The sequence below is a fragment of the Pyricularia grisea genome, assembly GCF_004355905.1.
Source record: "Pyricularia grisea strain NI907 chromosome V map unlocalized Pyricularia_grisea_NI907_Scaffold_10, whole genome shotgun sequence".
Classification (NCBI taxonomy): Eukaryota; Fungi; Ascomycota; class Sordariomycetes; order Magnaporthales; family Pyriculariaceae; genus Pyricularia; species Pyricularia grisea.
This window is the reverse complement of record NW_022156722.1, coordinates 756,791-779,228: the sequence shown is the minus strand read 5'-3', so window position 1 is coordinate 779,228 and position 22,438 is coordinate 756,791. Positions and strand designations below refer to the sequence as shown.

Below are 22,438 nucleotides of genomic sequence, written 5' to 3'. Positions count from 1 at the left end.
CCCAACCCAGGGCGTTTCCCCGGCCGCTCGGGACACCTCCAAGAGTCAGTGTTCTTTGGTTGATGGTCCACATTGTTCACGAAGATCGTCGCCCGCAAGGGAGGTTTTGGAGAGGGTCCCCTTATTTTCCAAGATGCGATTTTCGATGTCGAACATTTGAAGTCCATCCGTTGCGGAAAAACCAGGGTAGGGCTTTTTAGTTACAACCCAAGGTGCGAAGAGTACCACCTCAGGTACCAAGGTAGCGTGGCAGCGGGAACGGACCAGGGTGTACTGTTTTGTTCGTCATCAATCCACACTTGCCACCCATCCACCCATCTCCCTCTTCTCCTTTTAACCACCTGATGCGAACAACGTACACCACCAAGGCCACCTTTATCATCAAGGTACCTTGTACGTCTTAGGTACCATACGTATATGTATAAATTTGCAAATTAAGAAAAAAAGAAAAAATGGCTCGTTGTACTGGCGGTCAGCACGCGTAAGCCCTTGTCTTTTTTTTTTTTTTTGGTCTGGTCATGAATGATTATCCGCAAGACCCCTATTTCTTTTTCGTTGGCCATCTCCCATAGTCCCCACAATGCCGCGATAAGAAGAAAAAAGCAAAACAATACGAAATAACCGCCGATTTCGTCGGCCAACCTTCGGGAGGTCCGAACTTTCAAAGTTGCCGAGGCGCGGTCGCACGGCAGATTTTCGTAGTCCACAACAGGCTTTCGCCCCGGGCTGAACCACACCCTTTAAAGGTTGTTTTCAGTGGGTTCTTTTTTTTGGTGTGGTTGTTTTTTTTTCCCTCTCAGCATGCAATGGAGCTGACCAGCACACCTCATGCGCAAATTTTTTTTATTTGTTCATTCTACTGTGCTGCTTCATTGATGGTGTACACAACTAACCAACCAAACGAAAGCGCGCGTAAATCACTTGCAGTAGTAGTGACTTTTTTTTTCTTGACTAATCTGTAGTGCTTTGGGAACGTGAATGCTGTCATCCCCGGTGGGTAGCCAGGGGGAAGCCTGCAGCCGAACGGGCTGCCCACAACCCCCCCAAATGGTTCATCGGCCGTACGACCGTACCGTGGTTCATCCGAGTGTCACTCGTCCCGACTCGCGTCAAAAGGGTCCAGAGTATACCACAGTCATTATAGACTGGGATGACACGTCCCGTCGCTTAAAGCGGATATCGACCGTTAAACGGCCTCGGGACACCTCCGAATGGGGCCAAGCGGCAGATGGACGATAACTGAATTCTTTGGGGGCTCTTTTTTCGTTTTGTTTTGTTTGTTTCAATTTTCGACATGCCGAATTTACGTGGTATTCAAGTCTCTTGGAACATTTAAAGGCTTTGTTACACAATTTGGTGTGATTAGGTCCGTGTCAGCGCTATTGTCCAGGTATGGTTTGACTTTTAAAGAAAAGGAGAAAAGAAACCCAGCCCCACAAAACACAAGCAGCATATTTCAAAAATGCGCTCACACATGAGCGAGCACGCAAACAAGTGACAGGTCAGCATGTATTTAGTACTGCGCAAGGTACGGTAGGTATGAATACCCTCGAGGCCAACCCTTGCGGGAGGTGGTTGGAAGGAATGCCTGAGAGACAGACCTGAGGCGAAGCGGGACCCAATGCTACACAGCCCACACTCACGACTCCTGCCTTTGCAGGTGGAACCCACCAATGCGCGGGGCTCGCAAGGCAGCCCAAAGCCAGCCAGTCCACCTGTGGCTAGTTAGTGCGAATATGATAGAGGTGGAGGGGGGAAAACGAAAAGAAAAAAGAGGAGAGAAAAAAAGGTATTGCAGTATACAAAGGCACGCCCCCCATAAATAGCATCTTTCCTCCATGCAAGATGTCGTGTAACAGCAACGAGAATGTTGTACGAGATTGGAATGTATGACAAAGTATAAGCACAAAAATTCTAGCATCGACCCACTGCTTGTTTGTCTTACTTGGAATTGGTCTAATTGCTGCGTACTACTCTATCAGCAGTAAGAAAGCAACAGGCAGAGTGCAGTAAAATACTCGGCGACCAATCAACTTGGATGCGATTTGTCGAATATTCAATTCGTTGTATTACCATCCTGTTGTGTGTGGTAATTACATAGTACCTACGCATCTTCATTATAAAATGATTGGACCGTGCTTTTTACAGGCCTTTATAACGGATGACAAAGCTGCCTGCCGGCCAGCGCATGAAATGGGGGCCCCATCAGGAGCACGTCCTGCGTTTTGGGCCCTGGACTAAGGTAGGTACCTGGTTAGTAAATTCTTGTATAGTTTTAGTAGGCTGGCAAAGTACAACGTAGTAACGGTGGCTATGGGGAAAGGGTGCAAAATTCCGAGTCGGCGTCCCCTTGCTCACATGGCGGGGAAGTCTTGAAACTGAAAGCATCTCCGGATGGGCCTCTGTACATATTAGCTGCTTTGACAGACCGAGAGAGTGGTAAATATGAAGTACGGACTCTGATCAACAGGTAAACTCTGGGCGACATGATACTTGGTAGGCGGCAACGCAGGCCTGGCATCAACAAAGCACGGCGCTGGGTCCGGTCCCAGGGCCGGCAGTTACTTCTAGCGTCTCGTGGCCAAGTTACATGGTCGTCTTGTCCTGCAAAGAGACGCCATAATCTCGGGGTCGAGCTTGGTGATTGCGAATCAAACGTACGGATAAGCGAGATGGGCCCCCCTTCAAGTTGCATATGCGGGTGGTCTGAGCCAGCGGGAGGGATGAGAGGTTCCACAGCCAGGGAAGGCTGGCAGGGCGGGCAGGAGAAAGGTCAGCCGCTGCCGTCAAAGGGGAGGAGGAGGGGAAGAAAAAAAAAAAAAAAAAAAAAAAAAAGACTAATGAGGCTGACGGGTAGGCGAACGGGAAGACTGGACTTGGCTTGTCTGAAATTGTGGTGGTGGTGATGATAATGATGATGAATGACGATGCGCATCTTGTGGTCAGTGCTTAAAGAAAAAGGGATGCTACCTGCCATACCGTGGCTGTTATCTCATTATGGTTATGTTATTTTCCTCTTGGGCGGTCATGATAATAATCACGACGGTAATGCGAAGAGCAGCGCCTCGCACGGCAGGACGTGAAAAAAAAGGGACGTGCGGTATGACGACTCCTGCGGTCTCGGCAGATCTTCCCGGAGGTCGATTGATGAACTGCGATATTACCTACCGGCTTGGGCCCTCGTGTAATTGCTGCGGCGGCGTGCCGAATGATTGATGCACATTTGGTCCCCGCTGACTTTATGCCCCCAGAAAAAAAAAAAAGCTAGAATGATCAACATAGAGTCCGTAACGAAAAGCTCAAGTGAAGTGACCTGTACTTTTTGCTCCCTTGAATTCTCGACCGACCAAATTTGACTTACTTCCATCAATCTCAAAGCCTAGACGGGAGACAAGCAGAGATAAGCAGGGGCAAGGATAATGAGGTCACGGTACCTTATGTTTGTTGCACCGCACGGGGAGGTAATCTTGCCTCTGAAGGAAACAAGCCATGGCAAGACAAGGTACCACCAACCAAAGGGTTACTGTAGTACTACCATGGGAAGGGTTGCGGGCTGTCGGTGCAAAAGGCAACAATAACATTTACGAGGTAAAAAAACAGACAAAGCACGGACGGGGAGCCAGTAAAGTGTCGTGATCCGGCATCCCTCCCTGTCTCCATTCAGGACCCACCTACTTAAGTAGATACCTAGGTACCTAGATACGTAGTATACGTATGGAGGTTAACTGGCTGCGAGAGTCCTCACAGTACGAACGAGCATACACACCTACCGAACACTGTATCTGAGCTCCTTCCAATTCTGTATTAGCCTTTTTGCTTTGCGCGCCCAAACTTGCCGTTCCTACTGCGGCAGAAGGTGTGCGGCATGAATACGTCTTTGCGTGCAACCCATTTGGAAGGCATCTGCGTACTGTACTAGGTACGGCACCTACCGTATAGGTACTTACTTACCTATGTACCTACTTACGTAGCAGTTACCGCAAATTGACAAAAAAGCCTTCTCCAAGCCGTCGCTTCTTTTCCCCTTTGTCGGGTGTGGAGAGATTGATGCAAGGAAAACATTTCGAAAGTAGAGGCAGGCCGTCTCCGCCTACTGTAGACTTGGCCCAGGACCAATACTCATCACAAGCCGAACCTCTACAATCGGCCCATTCCACCCGTCTGTCGACATATTCTAGAGAGTCGGGATTATTTAGTTTGCGTGGCTGCTCTTCTACCCGCTGCGGATCTAGGGCAGTCAGCCAAAGAGATGCAAAAGCAAAACGACAAGGCACAAACATGCAAACATGACAGTTGGCTGACTGACTTGCATGATCAAGCTCTCCGGCCTGTCCTCGTGACATTTCTCTGATCAGATACACAATGAAGTTGGATTGCGGACATTTGCAGCTTATGCTGAACACTGACTGATCACCTTAGTTCTCGAGGCTAGCCTCTGGCAGGCAGGTCTCTCTCCATGTACCGACTTTAGTTTAGTACCTCCAACGGGTGTGTTTGTGCCTGGAACTTGTCACGGGCTAATACTTACAGGCACACCCCAGACTCATTGTCGACCTCGACGCACATCAACGGGTGGCCGCTTGAGTGCTAGCCAGGGACGGTCTGCAGTACCTTTGTGATGATCAACCCAATTGCCCGGCTGGCTTCATTGTTGTGACAAACCAAGACATCTTTCTCTACGAACTTGCATCATCCCTATCCACGGACCCTCGAGGCCAGAAAAAGACACTTTGATTTTAGCTCTGGAGATACGCTCAGACTGAGAGAGGGGCTTTTTTTTATTTTATTTTTTTTGGTCACTTTTCGTCTTTCAGTATCTATCTACCTTAGGTACCTAAGGTACCTACCTACCTACCCACCTTACCCAAATGCGCTTTATCAAACATGTCAGCATTGTTGTCGGCATTTCAATTGCATCTCGAGTAATAACTCTGACTGCCATGCATTGAACACTTCGCATGAGGATTGACAGCGACCATTGATACATTTCATATCCTTCGCATCAACTCTTCTTGTGGCTCGCGATCAATCTCGATCCTTTCGATGCCACGATTTTCCTGCCGTTCCACGCCGAGTGGGGGTGCGGCTACGACGCTTGTGGTGCAAGCCAGGGCCATTTTTTATTTTGGTTTTTCTTGTCGCTCATTTGATTTCGATCCGTGCATCCTCCTCCTTGCATTGACTCGCCAGGCGATATCATTTCAACTGAACATAACTATCAATGTATCCCGTTACTTCCGACTACCTTTTTCTGGGAAGTTTTCTTTTCCGTCATATTCTCTATCGATTTTCCTATTTGCTTTTATTTTCTATCGGTGTTTGTCTGCTATCCCGTCAAGCACCAAAAAAATGATTCGTGCTGCTGAAATGTTTTTCGTCTGTCTGCTTGCCTGTCGCCCGCCCCTCGAATACCAAGAGTGAACGACTCCTGTCCAACACGTGTGTAGGCTGCGGGCGGCGCTATGGGAGGGACCGGGATGAGAGGCCAAGGTGCTAGCTAGGGTTGCACCGGCTAGGTCAGGGGCGTGGGTATGCTGACAGGGCCTTGCCAGACAGACAAGAAAAAAGAAAAAAAAGGGTAGTAGCCCGTCCCCAGTTATGGTCAAATCAGCGCCGCTGGCGCCGAATCACAACCATGCCAGAAAGACCCCCCGCACAACAGGACAGGCGCTGGGCTCCCTTGCCCAATTGCAACGAAAACTCCGGAGCTTTTGGCCAAAGGGCTTGCAAGCGCTGGCTGACTGCTGGGGCCCCGCCCGCCGGGATAGGCAACCTGGGCGACTTACCTACTGTGCTAGTAGTAGAGACATGGGTGCCGCCCCAAATCTCCACCCCCCCTTTGGGTGCCTTGCTTCCAGGTCCAGGTTCAGGTCCAGGTCCAGGGCTTCTTCGGACCCAGACACAAGTCACCCTCCAACCCACCCCGAGTGAGCGAGCCAGAGAGGCTGTGAGGGAAGCATGCGACAAGGGCGACATCACAGTGGGCGACGGCTTCCCGTTTCTTCTATTCGTACATCGCACACCCCCTCTCTTCCTCTCCTTACCTACCACATCCCATCCTTCCCTACCGCCCTGCTTGCCTAGCGCCTGTCTCTCTGTTTACCTACTTCTGCTTCTGCATCCTTTGCTGCTTGTTGGACTTTGAATCCGGAGTCAAACCGATGATAGGGCTTCTTGGGCAGGATTATGGCTTTTGTTTCTTGACTTCTTCTTCCAAGACACTGACCTCTGCAACCCTCACCTTGCGCGCACGTTCCACTCAGACGGCCTGCGCCACTTTCGACTGCTCGTCGTCATAAACAAACGAGGTCCCCCGAATATCGAACACCAAATCTTGTTTGATCCGGCACTGCAAACACCACGTTCGCTATCGAACACCACACTCATTTCCCGGACCGAGTCCGCTCATCAGCTTGTTTTGGGTATCTGACCCCTAGTCACTCTTTACACCAGGGATTTCTGCCGCGGGGGTTTGTTTGCCTCACGACTAAGGGAGATAGAAGGTCTATCAAACTGCTTGGGATTCAGAGATCAGCGCAGTGGACAAACACCAAAGAATAACATGGACTATATGAACATGTTCCAGGGCGGTGGCCATCAGGCCGGCTACTTCGTCCCTCAGTACAACGCCATGGGCCAGGCGGCACCTCATCAACACCAAGAACGACACCAGGCTCAGCAACGGCAGCAGCATGGCTACCCGTCCTTTCCGTACACGAACGAGCACTTGATGGTGCTTGCGCAGATGCAGCACCAGAGGACTATGATGGGCCAGGTGCACGATGCGAGCCTTTCACCAACTTCGAAGCAGGATCAGCCCAAGCCAAGGTTGTCAAAGGATGAGGTTGATCTTTTGGAGAAGGAATTCCAAAAGAACCACAAGCCCACCAGTGCCAGGAAACGGGAAATCGCAGAGCTACTGAAAGTTGACCTGCCAAGAATCAATGTAAGTGGTCTTACTTTTTTTGTCTTTTTTTTTTTTCTCCTTTCTTTATTATGGTGATTATATAGGTGTCTCACCGACCCTCCTAAGGTCACTGAGTCCCTGGGCGTCACGGTGCGAACAGCTGCTGATCATTCATTATTAGAACTGGTTCCAAAATCGGAGGGCAAAGGAAAAGGGAATCAAAAAGACGCAAGAGTTCGCGGCGCGTCAAGCGGCAGAGCAGGCCGAGCAACAGTCTGAATCGGGATCAATCAACAAGGACGACCAGGATGGTGAAGGTAGCGATGGTGAGAGCACCGATAACGATCACAATCTTGCTCAGCCATCAATCGCGCCTTTCCCAGCCGATAATGTGTCAATCAACAGCGGAGTGGAAGAGGATGATTCGACAATGTCCACGACCAACAGCCATACACCTGTAGAGGTGACTGTTATGACGAAAGAGGACATGGTCAGAGATGGCGACGAGTATCCATCACCTCAGTCACTGCCATTCCAGAGCACCGACCAGACTTCGGACTTTAACTTTCAACACAATTTTGTCGCCTTGTCGGAGGACCAGGGTTTCAGCAGCGACTATTCGCAGTCAGGCTTGCCTCTCAGTGGTCTGCCCGCCCAGTTCACCCACGATGGATTCTCAGTCTCGGACCAACTCTCCTTCGTCGGTCAGCAATACACCAGCACCGTTGACAACGATGCGATAATCGCTCCTACGCCGTCATTCCCCTCGCAGCTGCTTGGACGTCTGGAATATCAGGATATGGATCCCAACCAGGCGGCCTCATCGTCTTTTGACTTGCAAGGCATGCAGGTCGAGTCGCCCACTGCTATGACGACCATTCCAGATGACGGGTCACCAAACTCGATGCCCACGTCGCCACCAACTCCTTCAGACCTTCGATTCAAGTCTCCTCCTCCGCCCGCAAACCTGGCTTCGCGAAGGAACAAGGGTGTCCCGGCCCAGCTCAACGCCACCGCTCTCCGAAGCTATTCATATGGTCCCAAGACAGGTCTCGACCTTTCCAAGCGTGCCGACTGCCCGAGCCCCATTCGTCGTATCGCGTCAGCCACGGGCCCTATGCCAGGCAGGATCCAAAAGTCTCTGACCCTGGGCACGGGATCTTCAGCTCCTCGCTCACCCATGTACCTGGAGCGCACCAAGGACGCTTTGATCCGCTCTTTCAGCAACACTCGCTCGCCAGTACCTCTCCAGCCCATCAACACTTCCCTTTCGCCAATGACACCTGGTGAGTACTACGGAATGCCGGCAGCAACACAGGGAACCAGGGAGAACACAGTCTCGTCAAGCGCATCGGACGATGAGCAAAGCTTCGGTATCGGTGCCAATGGCGTGCAGCCTAACGCCTCTGCCCTCTTCTCGACGTTGAAGACACCACCTGGCACACCGGGTTTCAACAGTGGGTTTGTCTCAGACCAGCAACTCCCAACGAACCCAGTCAACACTTTCGATGCCGCTTGGAACTTCAACCCACAGGATGAGCCTCTGGTGACTCCAGGGCTGGGAAGCTTTGGATCTGAGGAATTCGCCATGGCACCTCCGGCGCCCAGCTACATCGGTGGTAGCAGCCAACCTCCCACGCCATCATACCCGCATAGCATCGGTCCCACATACGGAGGCAGCTTTCCATGGGGTTCTGCAGCCATTTTCAATGGTTCCAGGGTCGGCATGCCCGGAGGCAACACCGAGTACAACTTTCCCGAATCCTTCGTACCCGACACATCCGACATATCTCCTAGTCTGTCTACCAAGGCCAGCAAGCAGTTCCAGTTCACACAGAATGTGACACCAAGGGACTACAATACGGGTGTCGAAAAGTGAAGCCCCGGACGGGATCGATCGCACAATCAACGACCTCATGCCCGCATTTGCGCCCTGACAGTCAAGCACATACATGTAATGATCTTTGGAGTTTTTATTTGCACAGCAACTGCTTTCTTCGATTTGCGTTTCGGTTTTTTTTTGGTTTTTTTCTTTGACGTGGTCTATATCTGTACCAACAGTTTCCATGTTCCTAATTTCCTCGTTTTCCCTCTCGATGCATGCATTTGTCTCATATCATGATTGAGCAAGCCAACCCCGTTTTGTGTTTTGTTTATTCACTTTACTTTTCATACATGATGAAAGACAAGCGCTCGCTAGAAACGACGCTTGTGAGTTTTGCTCTACTCATTCAGCCTCCCCGCCACATGACATGCTACGCATGACACTGGAGTCGGGGTGGCTACTTTCTTATACGCAGCAATTTTTGTTCCCCACACCCCTTTCTCGCACTCCTTTTTTCACTCTTATTTTTCATCCTTCCTAATCTCTTTTATGTGTAATATAATGGGACTCAAAAGAAAGCGGCGGAAAGGACATGGAGGAGAGGTGGATTTGGAGGTGGCATTTCGTGTTTTCTTTTTGGCTTTTTGTTATTGTCGTCACTCATATTTCTGGCAGCGGGAATATATTCACTGCCGACTGTGGCATGTGAAAGGAACACTTTTGGGTTCAGTATATTGCGGAGAATTGGGTTGGAAGTTTTTGGGTTGTACACAATTGAGCGTTCAAGGTCTTTTTCTCAAAGCGAAGACGATTATCAGTGAAATGATAGTGAGCGAGCATTTGGTTTTTAGGTCGAAAATATGAAGCTCACAGATTCGAAAAACAGAAAATAAGGAATCACTCATTTTTTTAGTGAATTGTAGAGTATCGATATCCTGTACAGCCTAGCGAATTGTCTTTGTGTGCAACTGTCAAGAATCAAGATGCAAGAGATTGATGACTGACGGGATGATAGAATGGCCCCAGTGGAGACGGTTATTCTGACAATGTATACGCTGGAGGTTCAGATAAGCTTTGGAGCCCAAACATGTCCATGAATGACGTCTCGTGTCACACGTATATGCATGGGTATTAATTCATCAATCTCAAACAGAACTAATGAATTTACCGGGGGAAGAAGAAAGAAACAAAAACACACCTTACCCAGCGGAGCCCACAAGAAAGAGTAAATACTACCGACATTCTTTATCTGCCTGCTATATAATTCTTGTTTCTCTTTTTTTTCTCCCACATGAGGTAGGGGATTTCATATATATCCCGTTTCCGGCTAAATTGCAGCACACACGGCAGTTTTCCCTTGCTGCAAGGTCATCGAGGGGCGAAAAATGTGTTGAACCCCCCACGACCTTGTTACTTTAATCATTGGCAACCCCTGACTGTTTTTTTTTTCTCTTTTTCCTCCAGCGGAATTCATGTCTGTCTAGCTTTATAATGCCACCTGATTTTCAGCTTGGTCTCATTGTGAGGCATCTAGGTTTGGTGACGCCCTGCGATGGAATCCTATGCTTGACATTCTTTCGACAACCCACCCCGCAGTCGTTAAGAAAATAGTAGGACAGAGAGTAAAGGGGGCGGGGAATGAAAAAGAAAAAGGCAACAAAAAACAGTCCAAGCTGGGTGGTGGAAATAACCTTTTGCTTGTTCCAGAACAAGCCCCTCACGTGTATCTGCCTCCCAAAAAGAATCCACAGCCTCTGCTGATTAAAAAGAAAAGCAATACTCCCAGCCCATTCTCAGCCTGCATTTCATGACTTTACGGCCAAATATCATCTCTCAGGCATTAAAAACGAAAAGAATCCCGGGAAAAGCCGTGAATAGGCCCAGGGCGTCCAAAAAGAATTCTGGGTTTGCCGCTTTATCCGCTTTTCTAGGAGAAGTCCATCAGCTGTTTTGGTACTGGTCAACTGAGAGATGAGAAGTATTGACAACTGCGAGAAGAGAGGGAAAGAAGCTATCAATTTGTAGTCAAGGCCACAGGTAGAGGCGGAGAAACAAACAAGTGATTGTTGGTTTTTCTTTCAAAAACCTCGTCCACGTTGGTCGAAAGTCACAAAAGATAAAAAGCCCAGTGTAACAAGTTCTCGAACCATGGACCCCAAAGCCAAGATGAGTGCAGCATATAAGAACCGGTCAGATAGGCTTTTACTCCTGAGATATGTGGACGGGGTGCAATCAGCTGAAGAACCACCCAGACATATTACTCACCTTCTCAGTCTACATGCAGTCTATTCATCCTTCCTTGACCCTATGACACATGATTACTTGTCCACGTCAGCGTTGGGACTCCGATGCGTTGAGCCAGTTACCAACGGGGAGAGCCGGCTTTGGTATTTTCAAACATGTTATAACCCCACGTTGGGTTTTCACTTTCTTGGGGACAGCAAGCCAAGATTTGGGTATTCGCTCCAATCTGAGCTCCAAGCTTGATATTGAAATGCATTGTCCGGTATCAAACATGGCTCAGATAGAAAAAGACCACAAAAGATGCAATAGGCTAATAGAATATGAACTAGCAAACTCAACCCTGAATTCAAGCAATGCTCGCATCGACTACTACCCCTGTCTTGTCATTAACAATTTAGACATGTGAGAGCTGAATTTCAGACCGCAAAAAAAAAACCCCTACTGCGCTTGCCGAAACGCAAAAAAGTGGATCATTAACTATATAAGTAATGTTGACATGTAGCCCAGAAAAAGGTATCAAATTAAATATAAAGGGACCTAACAGACGTTCCGAGGCAATGCGGAATGGTAAGGTAGGTGAGGCAGATAGACACATTGAGGAGTTGAAGACGGGGTATGTAGGTTATGTAGGTAGTGGAGGGTGGGTTTAAGCATGCCCCAGGTTAAAAAAAAAAAAGGTCTTCCAAGCTCTGATAGAATTATTGTTCGTGACATTCGTATACGTAGATGAAAAATAATAGGTCTCTTAGAAGAAAGGATAGAGGTACAAATGTTGAGAGGACAACCATGATAGCATTCAAACTGACAACGAGTCATCAGTAGTACCCATCACTACTCGCCCCGCCGCCTTTGCTGGATGAGGCAGGGTTGGGTGTGTTTTGGGCACTCGACGAGCTTGTGTCACTTGGCGTCGGAGGCTGCTGTGGAACGATGCGGTCGCGAATGGTCATGATCCATTTGTGATGCAACAGCTCCAGTGCCGTGGCTCGCTTGGTACTGTCGCGTGCAAAGCAGCACTTGAGGAAATCGATACCCTCGGGGCTGAGCTGATCGGGCGTTGGTAGCTGCGGCGGGTTGCCCTGCGCGATGTTGTACATGATGGCCCACTCGTTGTCCAAGTTGGCCCAAGGGCGGCGTCCAGTTGCCATCTCGAGGATCACGCAACCCAAAGACCAGACATCGACGGCGCCGAAGTGGCCAGGGTTCTCTCCCTTGATCACCTCGGGTGACATGTACATGGGGGTTCCGGTCATGGACTTGTTAGGCTTGGTGGCCGCCGACATGAGGTCTTGGTTGGCGAGCGTCCGGCCTTGGCGGGCGATGACCTTGGCAGCGCCAAAATCAACGTACTTGATAATGCCGTTGTGGTCTAGCAGAATGTTCTCGGGCTTGATATCGCGGTGCGCAATCTTGATCTCGTGCAAGTACGCCAGACCCTCTAGCAACTGCAGTGCGTATACCATAATGACCGACTCGTCCTCGATGCGGCCGTGCTCCAGCAAGCTAGCCAGCGACCCGCCTGAGCAAAACTCCATGAAAATGTAGACACGGTCGCGGTGCACCTCGATGCCGTAGTATGATACGACGTTGGGGTGGTCGACCGACTCCAGTACCCGCATTTCGTCCTTGATCGCACCTGTGATGGACGGGATGAGCTTTGGATCTTGGAGCCTGATCTCCTTGACTGCCATGAGATGACCAGTGTCGAGGTTCATGGCAGCATAGACGTTGCCAAATGTACCACCTCCCACAAAATGACCCTGTTGCCAGCGCATTGTGAAGTTGGTTGCCGTCGATGAAAGGTAGGCCAGTGACCTATCCACCTCGTTGGACACCTCAAGAACCCGTCCGAGAGCCGACCGTTCAAGCGCTATCTCTTTACGAGCCTCGTCGATAAGGTTGAGCTCCGAGAGCCTGTGGTTCCGCACATAACGGATGGCCTCTTGGTCGTCCATCATGTTGTGATCCATGCGCCTCATCTGTCCTACCATTGCCTCCAGCTTGAGCTTCTCGGCTTGTGCAGCCACCGTAGAGCGAGCGCCCATGATGTCGAAATGGGAAATCAGGAGTGACATGCAGCCGGCGACCTTTAACCTCAGCTTGACAAACTCGGCCTCGCCTAACGCCAAGATGTGCCGCCCGCGTGTCATGACCATAGCAAATTCCAGAGCCAATACTGCCCATTTGAAGGCCTTGCGGTCCGACGATTGGCAGTCATCGCAGACGAAGCCGACCCAGTCAAGTGCAAGCTTGGTCAACTTGATGTTGTTCATCTGTCTTCGATTACTGTCCAGATAGAGCAACGACCGCTGACCAAACTCGGTGGCGAAGATGAAGCAGGTCTGAATAAGATCCTGTAAACCAAGGCCTTTTGTGTTGTTACGTATAATCTCGACGCTGTCCATGAACGTGTTCGACAACTTATACTGAACCTTGCGGATCTCCATGAGTCGTGCATTCACCTTTGGAAGGTTAGATCGTTGCTCTATGAGCAGGTCGAGGTGCATCTCAATGGTGGCAAGGAAATGCTGCTTGGCATTGGACAGTCGTGACTGCGAGCCGCCTGCGATCAACCGAAGATGGCCCATCTTGAGCTCGACAGGTTCCTCGCGCACCGAAAGCTGAATCTTGGGCCCCCACCATCCCAGCTGTCCTTCGGGTCGCATGATGAGGATGTAGGGGTTCGTAGCATCCTGCACTATCTCATCGTATGCCGTGGTGCCAATCAGGGACTGGATCTCGGATTCCCGGTTGGCAAGCGATGGCGACGCGATGACGAGCAACCCTTCGTGTTCAAGGCTTCCCGTGTATACCTGAAAGTGACCTGTCTCTTGCAGGCGCAGGAAGAATTCCTGCATCTTGTCAGGCCTGAAGTTGATGCTAAAGTCGGCAGCATTCTCATAGTTGTCATTGAGCATTCGCGAGAAACGCTGCAGCATTCTCTGGCGCACACGAACTGATTCCAAAACTTGCTTGTAACGCTTGCTCATCTCGGACGGAGTCTCCTTCGGCCTGCGCTGGAGTTCCCTCTCAAACGTGATGGCCAACCTGTTCAGTGTCTTGTAGGTCAAGGAGCTGAACTGTTCCGCCACCTCAATGTCGCCACGGTACAGATGGCTGGCAATCTCGTTTGCGAACCCCCACTCCTGGAACAGCAGCTCGGCCTCCTTGAACGTGTTCTTGTTGCCGCCCAGCTTCCAGTTCAGCATTTTGAAGTAGTATTTAAGTGCATCAAGTACGACCTGGTCGAACGACTCGTCGATGCACGGAGGGAGCTCCCAGCCAGGTTGGGGCTCCGAGAGCTTGACAGCCTCCTGCTTTATGCGGATGGCCAGCTTGAGCAAGGTCTGAAATTGGGCAATCATGTTGTCCTGCATCATAGGGTTTTGCTGGGCCGATTCCTTCATGCGCTTTGTGTAGGCCAGTCGTACCTTGATAATCTCCTCGATGAGGCGTGCCGGGAAACCAAGCAACATCAACAGCTCGTCCATGTCGAGTGACATTTGTCTCTTCTTGAAGACTTGATGTTGCTCGACAAGAGCCTCTTTGGCCTTTTCGATGGTTTTGCCAACCCTGTGCAGCATTCCGTTCCTTCGGCTTTTCCTGTCACCCTCGTCCTCTTCGTGGTCGTGTAGTGATTTGAGACCCTCTTCCTTCATGAGCCGATCCATGAATGACGACTCATCCGAGAGCCCGTGGTGGCCATTTGGGGATTTTTCCCTTGCGCGCGTGAAATCAAGCTCATGGTTGCCCACCCAGTTTCTCAGAATCGTGAGCTCGGTGTTTATCAAGTAGTTGATGTTGGTCCATGTGTACACTGCGTCGCAAGCCTCCTGAAACCGCTCCGTGTTGGCAGACGTATGCACGGCGAGGAGGGCGTTTCGGGTGGGATACTGCCCCTCGATCTTGTCGATTTTTTCGAGAACTTCGGCAATTTGTTCTGCCGCCGACTTGCCGGCTGTGGACTCGCCCTTGACGCTGAAGTCGATGACTTCGTCGATCATTCTGGCCAGAGTAGCCCTAGTCTCCTCAACCATACGTCGCTGCACACTGAGGTGACGGCCACATACACGAGCGCGGATACCCATCCATAGCTCTGCTCCACGTTGCAGCTTGCCGAGATCCTCCCCGGTGCCAGCAATCAATCGTTTTTTCTCTTGCCTGACGACGTCGCCAGTCAGCACGGCCTCTAGCATGCCATGCCACTCGAGCCTCTCCCGGCTTGCAGGGTCTTTGAGTTCCTCCTCGCTCGGGGCGGTGTCTTCGTTGCCGTCGATCATGATGACGTTTTGGTCATACGCGTCGTCATATGGAGCCTCAGAAGATGGTGTTTCTCCCTCGGAATCCGAGTCAGGATAGCCATCCCCGCTGCTGGCACCGAGCTGGCTTCCATTTGAGTATGATACAAAGTAATCGCCGCCGTAATGTTGCGCACGGAGACTGCGAACGTATTCTTTTTCTTGTTGGCCATAACCGTTTCGCATTCTGGTTGCATTCCGAAGATCAGATGTCGAGGTGTGAAGGTAAGAGGGCGTCTGTTGCGCCGTAGGTTTCCTTAGGGGTTGGTATGTGTTGGAAGGTGTTCTTGCGGGGCCCATCGGCCTCTGTGCGGGCCTCGGAGTTGCTCCGCCGTTTGTGTAACCGGCTGCTGTGGTCTCTCCGCCCGAGTTGCGGTGACTCCGGGCCGATCCGTTGGTGGCGAGCGATACGTGGGAGCCGGTGTGACTGGAGACGTCTACATATCTGGCAAGGGAACCTATCTCGTCTGGCGTCTCGACCATGTGATGCATGTCGGGGCTCGACAGCTCACCGGACGAGTGCGAGTTGTTGGAGTCAGCGCCAAGGACGAACGGCCGCATTGGCCTTTCGTCCTCGCCTTGTGAAAAGCGTACGGCGCGGGGGGAGGTTTCGGTCGACATGGTGGCTTTTGTCGGGATCCGACCGGGCTGAAAGGGGGGAACTTGTGACCCCGAGTGGATTGCGGCCATCGAGGGGCGCGCAAAGCCACCGGGTCGAAAGTGAGTTGTGGCGGTGTCGGTTTGATCCTAGGACCTTCACCAGGTGAATGTCAAGATGTTTTCGGAAAGCATTGAGGGCAGTATCGGCTTGTCGTGGATGAGATTGCGGGGGGCTGTTTTTTTTTGCAGTCGATATTGATGGAGGTGGTTAGCAACAAGGTTGGATGGTGCGACTTGGATGATTTGTCGAAATGCCGAATTCAATCAGTCAGTCGGTTGAAGCCACAGCGACAGTTTGTAGATGTGTTGTTTGTTGTACAGTACAGTACACGCGACCGAGCAAATCTCACAGGAAACAATCCAAAAAAAAAAAAAAATCGCAAAAAGGTGCTCCAGCGCAAAATTGTGTTTTGTTTGAATCGAGATCTCGGATTGTGGCGTATGAGATTGGCTCACGAGGATTCGTCGAGCGAATGGTAGCAGCTGGAGCTGCGTCGTATATCTCTTACTGTTTAGGTACTGAAGGGCGTTCGTTCGTTGGGTTCTCCAGGTGGTGCAATGCAGCTGAAAGATTGGAGGAAGGTGTGCGGAGGTTGGACTAGGCACTTGGCGTGGAGCACGACGCTGGCGCTGCGACACGGGCCAGTTCTGCCGGGCGCCAGTTAAAACGGCCCAAATCCCAAGTTGGAGCCGCAATTCAATTGTCTATTCCTCCGATCCCGTCCTCAAACGCGATCCTCAGCCACGAGTCGACAACGCACGGGCTTGACAGGCATCCACGCATCGGCAGACAAATACACCTACAAAGTACCTACATGCCTACCTGGAAGAGGTCTGGTGAGCAATTTCTAAACAATTTCGGGACTTTTTTTTTTTTTTTTTTTTTTTTCCCTCTCTCTTTCTGGTCGTTCAATGATTGGATTCAACATTGCATTCTGTCTCAACAGAACCATTACATCCACTCTAAAGTACGGAGAAATAATCACGATCTTAACATCTGGATTATCTGATTAGCATCGAATTTCTTTGTTTAGACCCAATCACTCGGGGACTCCTATCTCTTATCCACCAGACTAAAAAAAGAAAAAAAGACAAAAAAAAGAAAGCCAGTCAAAATTTATCAATCCAAAAGTCTTGGCTAGAAATAGTACTAGCCCCGCCCTCCGACAGTTGAAGGCTGCCCGCTAAAGCCCCCCAAGCCACCACCACCCCTAAGCCAAGCCTTCGCCAGCTTCCTTGCCCAGATGTCGATCACTAATACTCCGGAATATCCCTAATGGCCGATTGGGAATATCTAGACTATTCCATTGTGCATCGTGGCATTTCAACCCCCAAAATGTTCGCCCCCCTTGCCTTCCCAGGATTAACCCATCATCTTTGGCCATAATCCTAGTTCAAAACTGCGTCAAGGGTCTGTCAAAACCCTGCTCGCTCATGAACGGCTTGAGCTTGACCTCCTCGGGGACAGGGTCAGGGAAGCCAAGGACAGCCAACTCGCCCGTGGCAGGGTGGTCTCCGGGAAAGCAGTCGGAAACGCAGACATCGGGCGGCGCGCCGACCTCCACCGAGTCCTCGCCTGTCACCATACCCATGCGGCCGCCGCTGGCGACGTCCCAGATGCTCATACCGCCGCAGTAATCCGTGGTCTCGCCACCGATGCCCAGGTTGTTGGAGAAGTCCGGCCCGCACTCGGGCTGCGGCAGCCGGGAGGCGACCTGGGCGCTGTCGCGCAGCACCATCTTGGGACGGCCCGTGGCGCCGATGTTGACCCGGGGCCTGACCTGGATGCAGGCCTCGGCCGCGGGGCCCGCCTCCGAAACGCACTCGGAGCCCAGGAACTTGCCCAGGTTGCTGCGGAAGATGGGGTTGTCGTACTGGAACGCACCATCGGCCAGGGTGTGGACAATGCGGGTGCTGGTGTTATCGGCGCGTTCGGGCTCCATCTGGAAGATGCCACCTTGGGCGCAGTCCTTGGCAGAGATCGTTACGGAGACGCCGTTTCCTGTGCGGGAGATCTTGATAACCTCTTCCTTGATCTCGAGTGAGATCTTAGACGTCAAGTTGGCTCCGCGGTGGTCAGGGACCTTTGAGGCAAAGATGGTCGTGTACTGGCCATCAGTCATGTCCCCAACGTTCTCCTTGCCGAGCCACGCATAGTTGTAGACTGCGAAGTTCGAGGGGTCGATCATGAACTCGACGAACTGCATGTTTTCGGGTCAGCTTCCAACCCTTTCTCAATCTCTCGTCTTTTCTTCTTCTTCTTTTTTTTTCTTGATTAGGGGAGCGACTCTTACCTTTCCCTGAACTTTAAAGTCGCCCGAAGGGGCATCGACGTCTCCTCGGAATCTGTCATTACCGCCGGTTTTACCCAGGGTTGACCAGCTTCCGCCTTCGCAGAACTTGCTGCTGGCGCCAAAAACGCGTGCTGGGCCGGCCAATAACCCAACGAGAGCCGCAGCAGCGAGAGAAGCAGTCCGTAGCATCGTGCCGGTTGGTGAGAGATACAAAGACTGAAAAGTTGTCTGATTGGGTTGCTGACGTCTCGATTTTTGTTGCTGCTGTCTCCCAGCTAATTTTTTTTTCAAGCAAAAGTGGGAGAAAGTAGGCGTTATATATTACACGCCCAGCCCCCAAACCCGAAGCTGGGAGTTCAACGACTGCGCCTACAGCGGCCTTCGAACATGTTTGTGTTGTTTGGCTGCCTCCTGAGAACGAGATTGGTAAAAATCCTTACCAATATCTTACATTGCCCATCGTCTATTCCTTCCCCCTTCCTGCCTCGGTCCATTCGTTTTCTTGTTGCAAAAAGACGTGAAGTTTTACCAGGTGTGCAACCCATGATCCCTTGGGCCAAAAAAAAAGTGCTGCGGCGGCTATTCGTGCTTGGTTGCATTCCAAATGCCAAGATGCGCTGTGACTGCAGGCCCCCCATATAGGAGAGGGGGCAGAGGCCATCAAATCGAAACACCCCCCGTCACGTAAAGCTTGCTTATTCTTGACATGCTTGGCTTTCCCAGGCCGCTGGGAATACTGATGTCAATGTGGCACGATTTCAACGCGGAATGCCATGGGTTTATATGTTTGTTTCGACGTCTTGTCGATTATGATATGGGAATTTGCAGAGAAATCGGTTTTTGGGCTAAGCATGCAACCTGAACTTTCCCTTAACTACATCACTTTTTGGGACGACTTCCTGGCCGCTCGGTCCGTAAGTGAGCTCCATCGTACCAAGCCTGCTCCCGTCGAACTAGCGTTAGTGATCCCCCATGTGGAGGCGTTAGCCTTACTGTCACAGTTGTTGCCCGATAGAAAAGCTGAAGGCCGACGCGAGGACGTATTTGCCCAGCGAACCAAAAGCAAGAATGGCAGCATCTCTGGCCTTGAAAAAATGGAGCCGCAGGGATTTGTCTTATGGTGGTGTCTGTTTCTTTTTCTTGTTCAAAGCAATCAGAAGTCTAGACCCGGAAACCAAGCCTGCCTTCCAATAAGCAACCTGCATGAGATATGGATATTGTTTCGCGTAGTACTCTGTCGTATTGGTGGGGTCCACGTGCTCTCCCGGAAACGCACTACGGTCAAACAAGAGTTCTAATTTTCAACCTTAATAATTTTGTTTCCCCTTATATCCAAAAATACGACCCCTGATTTCTAGACCGCTTGCCGCGCTTCTCGAAAAAAAAAAAAAGAAAAAAAAAACAAATTAGGAAATAAGACACCAATTTCAACGGCGCTTCGGATTTTCCGGACGAATAAGATTGCCTTTATTTCACAGCTTGGTTTATCAGGAACCAGTAAGACGAGCCGTGGGCCTGTCGACTGGGATCACCACTGTAGTCGCTTCGGATATGTTACTCATCCAAGCAGGTGAGATATGGACTTGATCAGTAGGCCGGCAGCAATCTTACATAACAAGCAGGGTTTTGCTGTATGTACCTTTTATCCATGATGGGATACGACTCCATTACTGCTCGTTGAGGGGCCTGTGCTTCCTTCGATATATTGGTATGTGAACCGGGGGAGGGGATTTCGCATAGAAGTCCACTCTCAAGGGAATCGCAACAATGAAAGAAGAAAAATCTTCAAGTTCAGCCTCGGATTTAGCCCACCGGCATGCTTGGTAATAGGTGCACACTCGGAGTAAGCTCGCAGAGCCTTATCGGCCGCCTCCGTGTCGTCAGGGGCTTAGACTTGCACTCGAAGCAATCTCCACAGGGCTTCTCTCCATCTATCTTGATGCAGTCACTTCCAAGGAAACGTCTGGTGGGGAGGAAGCGTCTCTTTCAAGAAGGGAAGGTCTTCAAAGACATAAGAAAATTTTCTTTCACCGCCGGTGCCTGCGCTCTAGGGAAAAAAAAAAGAATCATCTTGTAGTCCCGGTTCGACTTTCCTGAGTGAATGCTGGCTGCCCACCATCATCCCCCATTTTGTTGGAGATGACAAGAGATAAGCTCCCTCATGTTTCAACAAGCTGTAAAAAGAAGTGTCTTGTGACGGCGGTCCAAGCCAGAATCAGGCATTTGTAAGGATTACGAGCTATCGACGCAGTGCAGGGGCTTTTTTCCCAGTCAAAAAATCGTGCAAGTAATGACAGCGGATTGGTTGGTGGTCGAGGTGCACTGCCGTCTGGGTCCTTGTGCCCCTGATTAGTGACGGGAGTATCACGAAGGTGCAAGTGACCATGCCATCGCATACGTAGGTCTCTTTTGCCCATCCATACATGCCTGGTAGATGATACAATGCATCTTGTGAGCTTTCTCCAAAGACATCAGTTTGCTTTATCGTGAAAGCAGGTGTTTGGATCAGCTTGGCCCATAGTCTGTGTGTGCTTTTTGCAGTCCCTTGACTACTTGGTTAGCTTCAAAGATACAGCCTTAAGAAGTTCAAGGCAACATGTCGAGGTACACAAACCTACAACAAAACCGAAACCAATCAAATAACCTCACCCGAAACAAAGTATCCAAGCCCACCTCACCTCTGGCACATCAAGGCCCGTCATACCTCCCACCACCATCCGTGATCCAAAACTCGACCAGCCTCGCGGCACCCAGGGCATCCCCGGCCCTCACCAGCGCCGCGACGTCCACGTTGAGCGGCGAATCCGGCTCGGGCGTCGCGAGCAGCAGCCTCACGGCCCGCACCGTCTCCAGCACGCTGTAAGCCGGCGTCCAAGCCTCCTTGAGCAGGTCCAGGCACACCTCCCCGTCGGCGAGGTTGACGTTTGCGTGCACCACGGGAGTCACGAAGCGTACCGTCGGCGGGTGGAGCGGATATGTGGGTGGTATTTTGATCTCGAGAAGCCAGCGGCCAGCTGTTGATTTTTGTGTTATTTTGACGAATCAGTCAGACGAACACGGCGATAATACCTTCGCGGAGACTCCACCGGCGCCAGTATGCAACCTCGTGGGGGGCGCCTGGAAGCGACTACTCCACACCTTCTGACGGAGAGGGATTGTTCAACTGCCACTAACCATCATAACCACCCCCTATACCCTTCCCGTTGATCACAGCCTCCCATTGCAGAAGCTCCCCTTCGTTCACGGGCCCGAGCCGCTCGACCCCCGTCTCGGATTTCGCTTCCGCGTGCCACGTCTCGAGCTCCTTGATCAGTCGTCGGGTTGCGGACCGGTCGGATGATTTGGGCGCCATGCGTGCGTTTTGGCTGTCGGAGAGAAAGAAGTAGAAAATAGAACGTAGGTAAGTGTTTTATTTGTTTCTTGTAGGATTGCTCTTTTGTTTCGCTGTGAACAGGCGCGCGCGTGCGGAATCCCAGGGTTGGTTTGTCCGTCGTTTCAAGAATGGCTCCTGCCGAGTCCCCTTGGGGATTTCGAATTCCCTAGCGTGGACTATTACCTCACAACCTTTCAGACAAGGCTCGACTTTTCTTTTAAATATTTTTATTGAAAGCAATCCGAACGTTTCATCGGCTCAGTAGTTAGTTAGTATGTCAAGTGTTGAATACCGCGTAACTCTGGGATTTTGCTTCTGTAATCTACTGGACGCGTCGGGGTTGGGGTCAAGCGTTGACCGAACGCGCTCAATCGACGGTTTCCGGAGCTGGTGTGGAGAAAGATGGGGATTGACCCTGCCCGGCCCGCGCAGATGGGAATAAACGCATGTGCTTTCATTCTGTTGATTAGGTAGGAACCTACCTAGGTAGGTAAGGTAGTTACCGGCAAGGTACCCACGTACCACGAGCCGAGGTTTTTCCTGTATGGTCCACACATTTTAGTTTTGACAGACAGTACTTGCCGTATACGGTTTTCACTATATGCACTCATTCGTATACGCCCGACTGCAATCAAGCACCATGCCATGTGTTTCCATGAACATTTCTCAGCGTACACTCCCCGCATAGCCTCGAACCTAAGCCAGCTTCGGGAGCTAGATGGTCACACTAAGGGACCTAAGCATGGGTAGGTAAAATACTTATAGTACGTTTCTCTTCACAGTGCGCACAAACCCATGGCAAAGACTACTACAATTATTCCCATTCTGTAGCTTCAG

General features: G+C 50.8%; 6 protein-coding genes across 6 annotated transcripts; 2 read left to right on the top strand and 4 right to left on the bottom strand.

Moving 5' to 3' along the window:
• Positions 1-2,161: 2,161 nt before the first annotated feature.
• On the top strand, positions 2,162-2,474 carry PgNI_11754 (uncharacterized protein; the record flags this gene model as incomplete). Its single annotated transcript, XM_031131718.1, has 2 exons — positions 2,162-2,253; positions 2,324-2,474. 2 exons carry the CDS (start codon positions 2,162-2,164, stop codon positions 2,472-2,474), a joined length of 243 nt encoding a protein of 80 aa, XP_030976606.1.
• A 690-nt stretch (positions 2,475-3,164) lies between these two features.
• On the bottom strand, positions 3,165-4,343 carry PgNI_11753 (uncharacterized protein; the record flags this gene model as incomplete). Its single annotated transcript, XM_031131717.1, has 3 exons — positions 3,165-3,233; positions 3,771-3,903; positions 4,279-4,343. The coding sequence occupies 3 exons, from the start codon at positions 4,341-4,343 to the stop codon at positions 3,165-3,167; spliced, it is 267 nt and encodes an 88-aa protein (XP_030976404.1).
• A 372-nt stretch (positions 4,344-4,715) lies between these two features.
• On the top strand, positions 4,716-9,628 carry PgNI_11752 (uncharacterized protein). The gene is made up of 2 exons (XM_031131716.1): positions 4,716-6,946; positions 7,089-9,628. Exons 1-2 carry the CDS (start codon positions 6,563-6,565, stop codon positions 8,784-8,786), a joined length of 2,082 nt encoding a protein of 693 aa, XP_030976405.1. The 5' UTR covers positions 4,716-6,562; the 3' UTR covers positions 8,787-9,628.
• Positions 9,629-11,791: 2,163 nt separating this feature from the next.
• PgNI_11751 (uncharacterized protein) lies at positions 11,792-15,964 on the bottom strand (the record flags this gene model as incomplete). Its single annotated transcript, XM_031131715.1, has 2 exons — positions 11,792-15,019; positions 15,047-15,964. The coding sequence occupies 2 exons, from the start codon at positions 15,962-15,964 to the stop codon at positions 11,792-11,794; spliced, it is 4,146 nt and encodes a 1,381-aa protein (XP_030976402.1).
• Positions 15,965-17,328: 1,364 nt separating this feature from the next.
• PgNI_11750 (uncharacterized protein) lies at positions 17,329-18,417 on the bottom strand (the record flags this gene model as incomplete). Its single annotated transcript, XM_031131714.1, has 2 exons — positions 17,329-18,135; positions 18,229-18,417. 2 exons carry the CDS (start codon positions 18,415-18,417, stop codon positions 17,329-17,331), a joined length of 996 nt encoding a protein of 331 aa, XP_030976403.1.
• A 1,888-nt stretch (positions 18,418-20,305) lies between these two features.
• Positions 20,306-21,971, bottom strand: PgNI_11749 (uncharacterized protein). The gene is made up of 3 exons (XM_031131713.1): positions 21,403-21,971; positions 20,847-21,242; positions 20,306-20,772 (listed from the first exon to the last, which is right to left on the bottom strand). The coding sequence occupies exons 1-2, from the start codon at positions 21,578-21,580 to the stop codon at positions 20,917-20,919; spliced, it is 504 nt and encodes a 167-aa protein (XP_030976609.1). The 5' UTR covers positions 21,581-21,971; the 3' UTR covers positions 20,306-20,772; positions 20,847-20,916.
• Between the last annotated feature and the right edge of the window lie 467 nt (positions 21,972-22,438).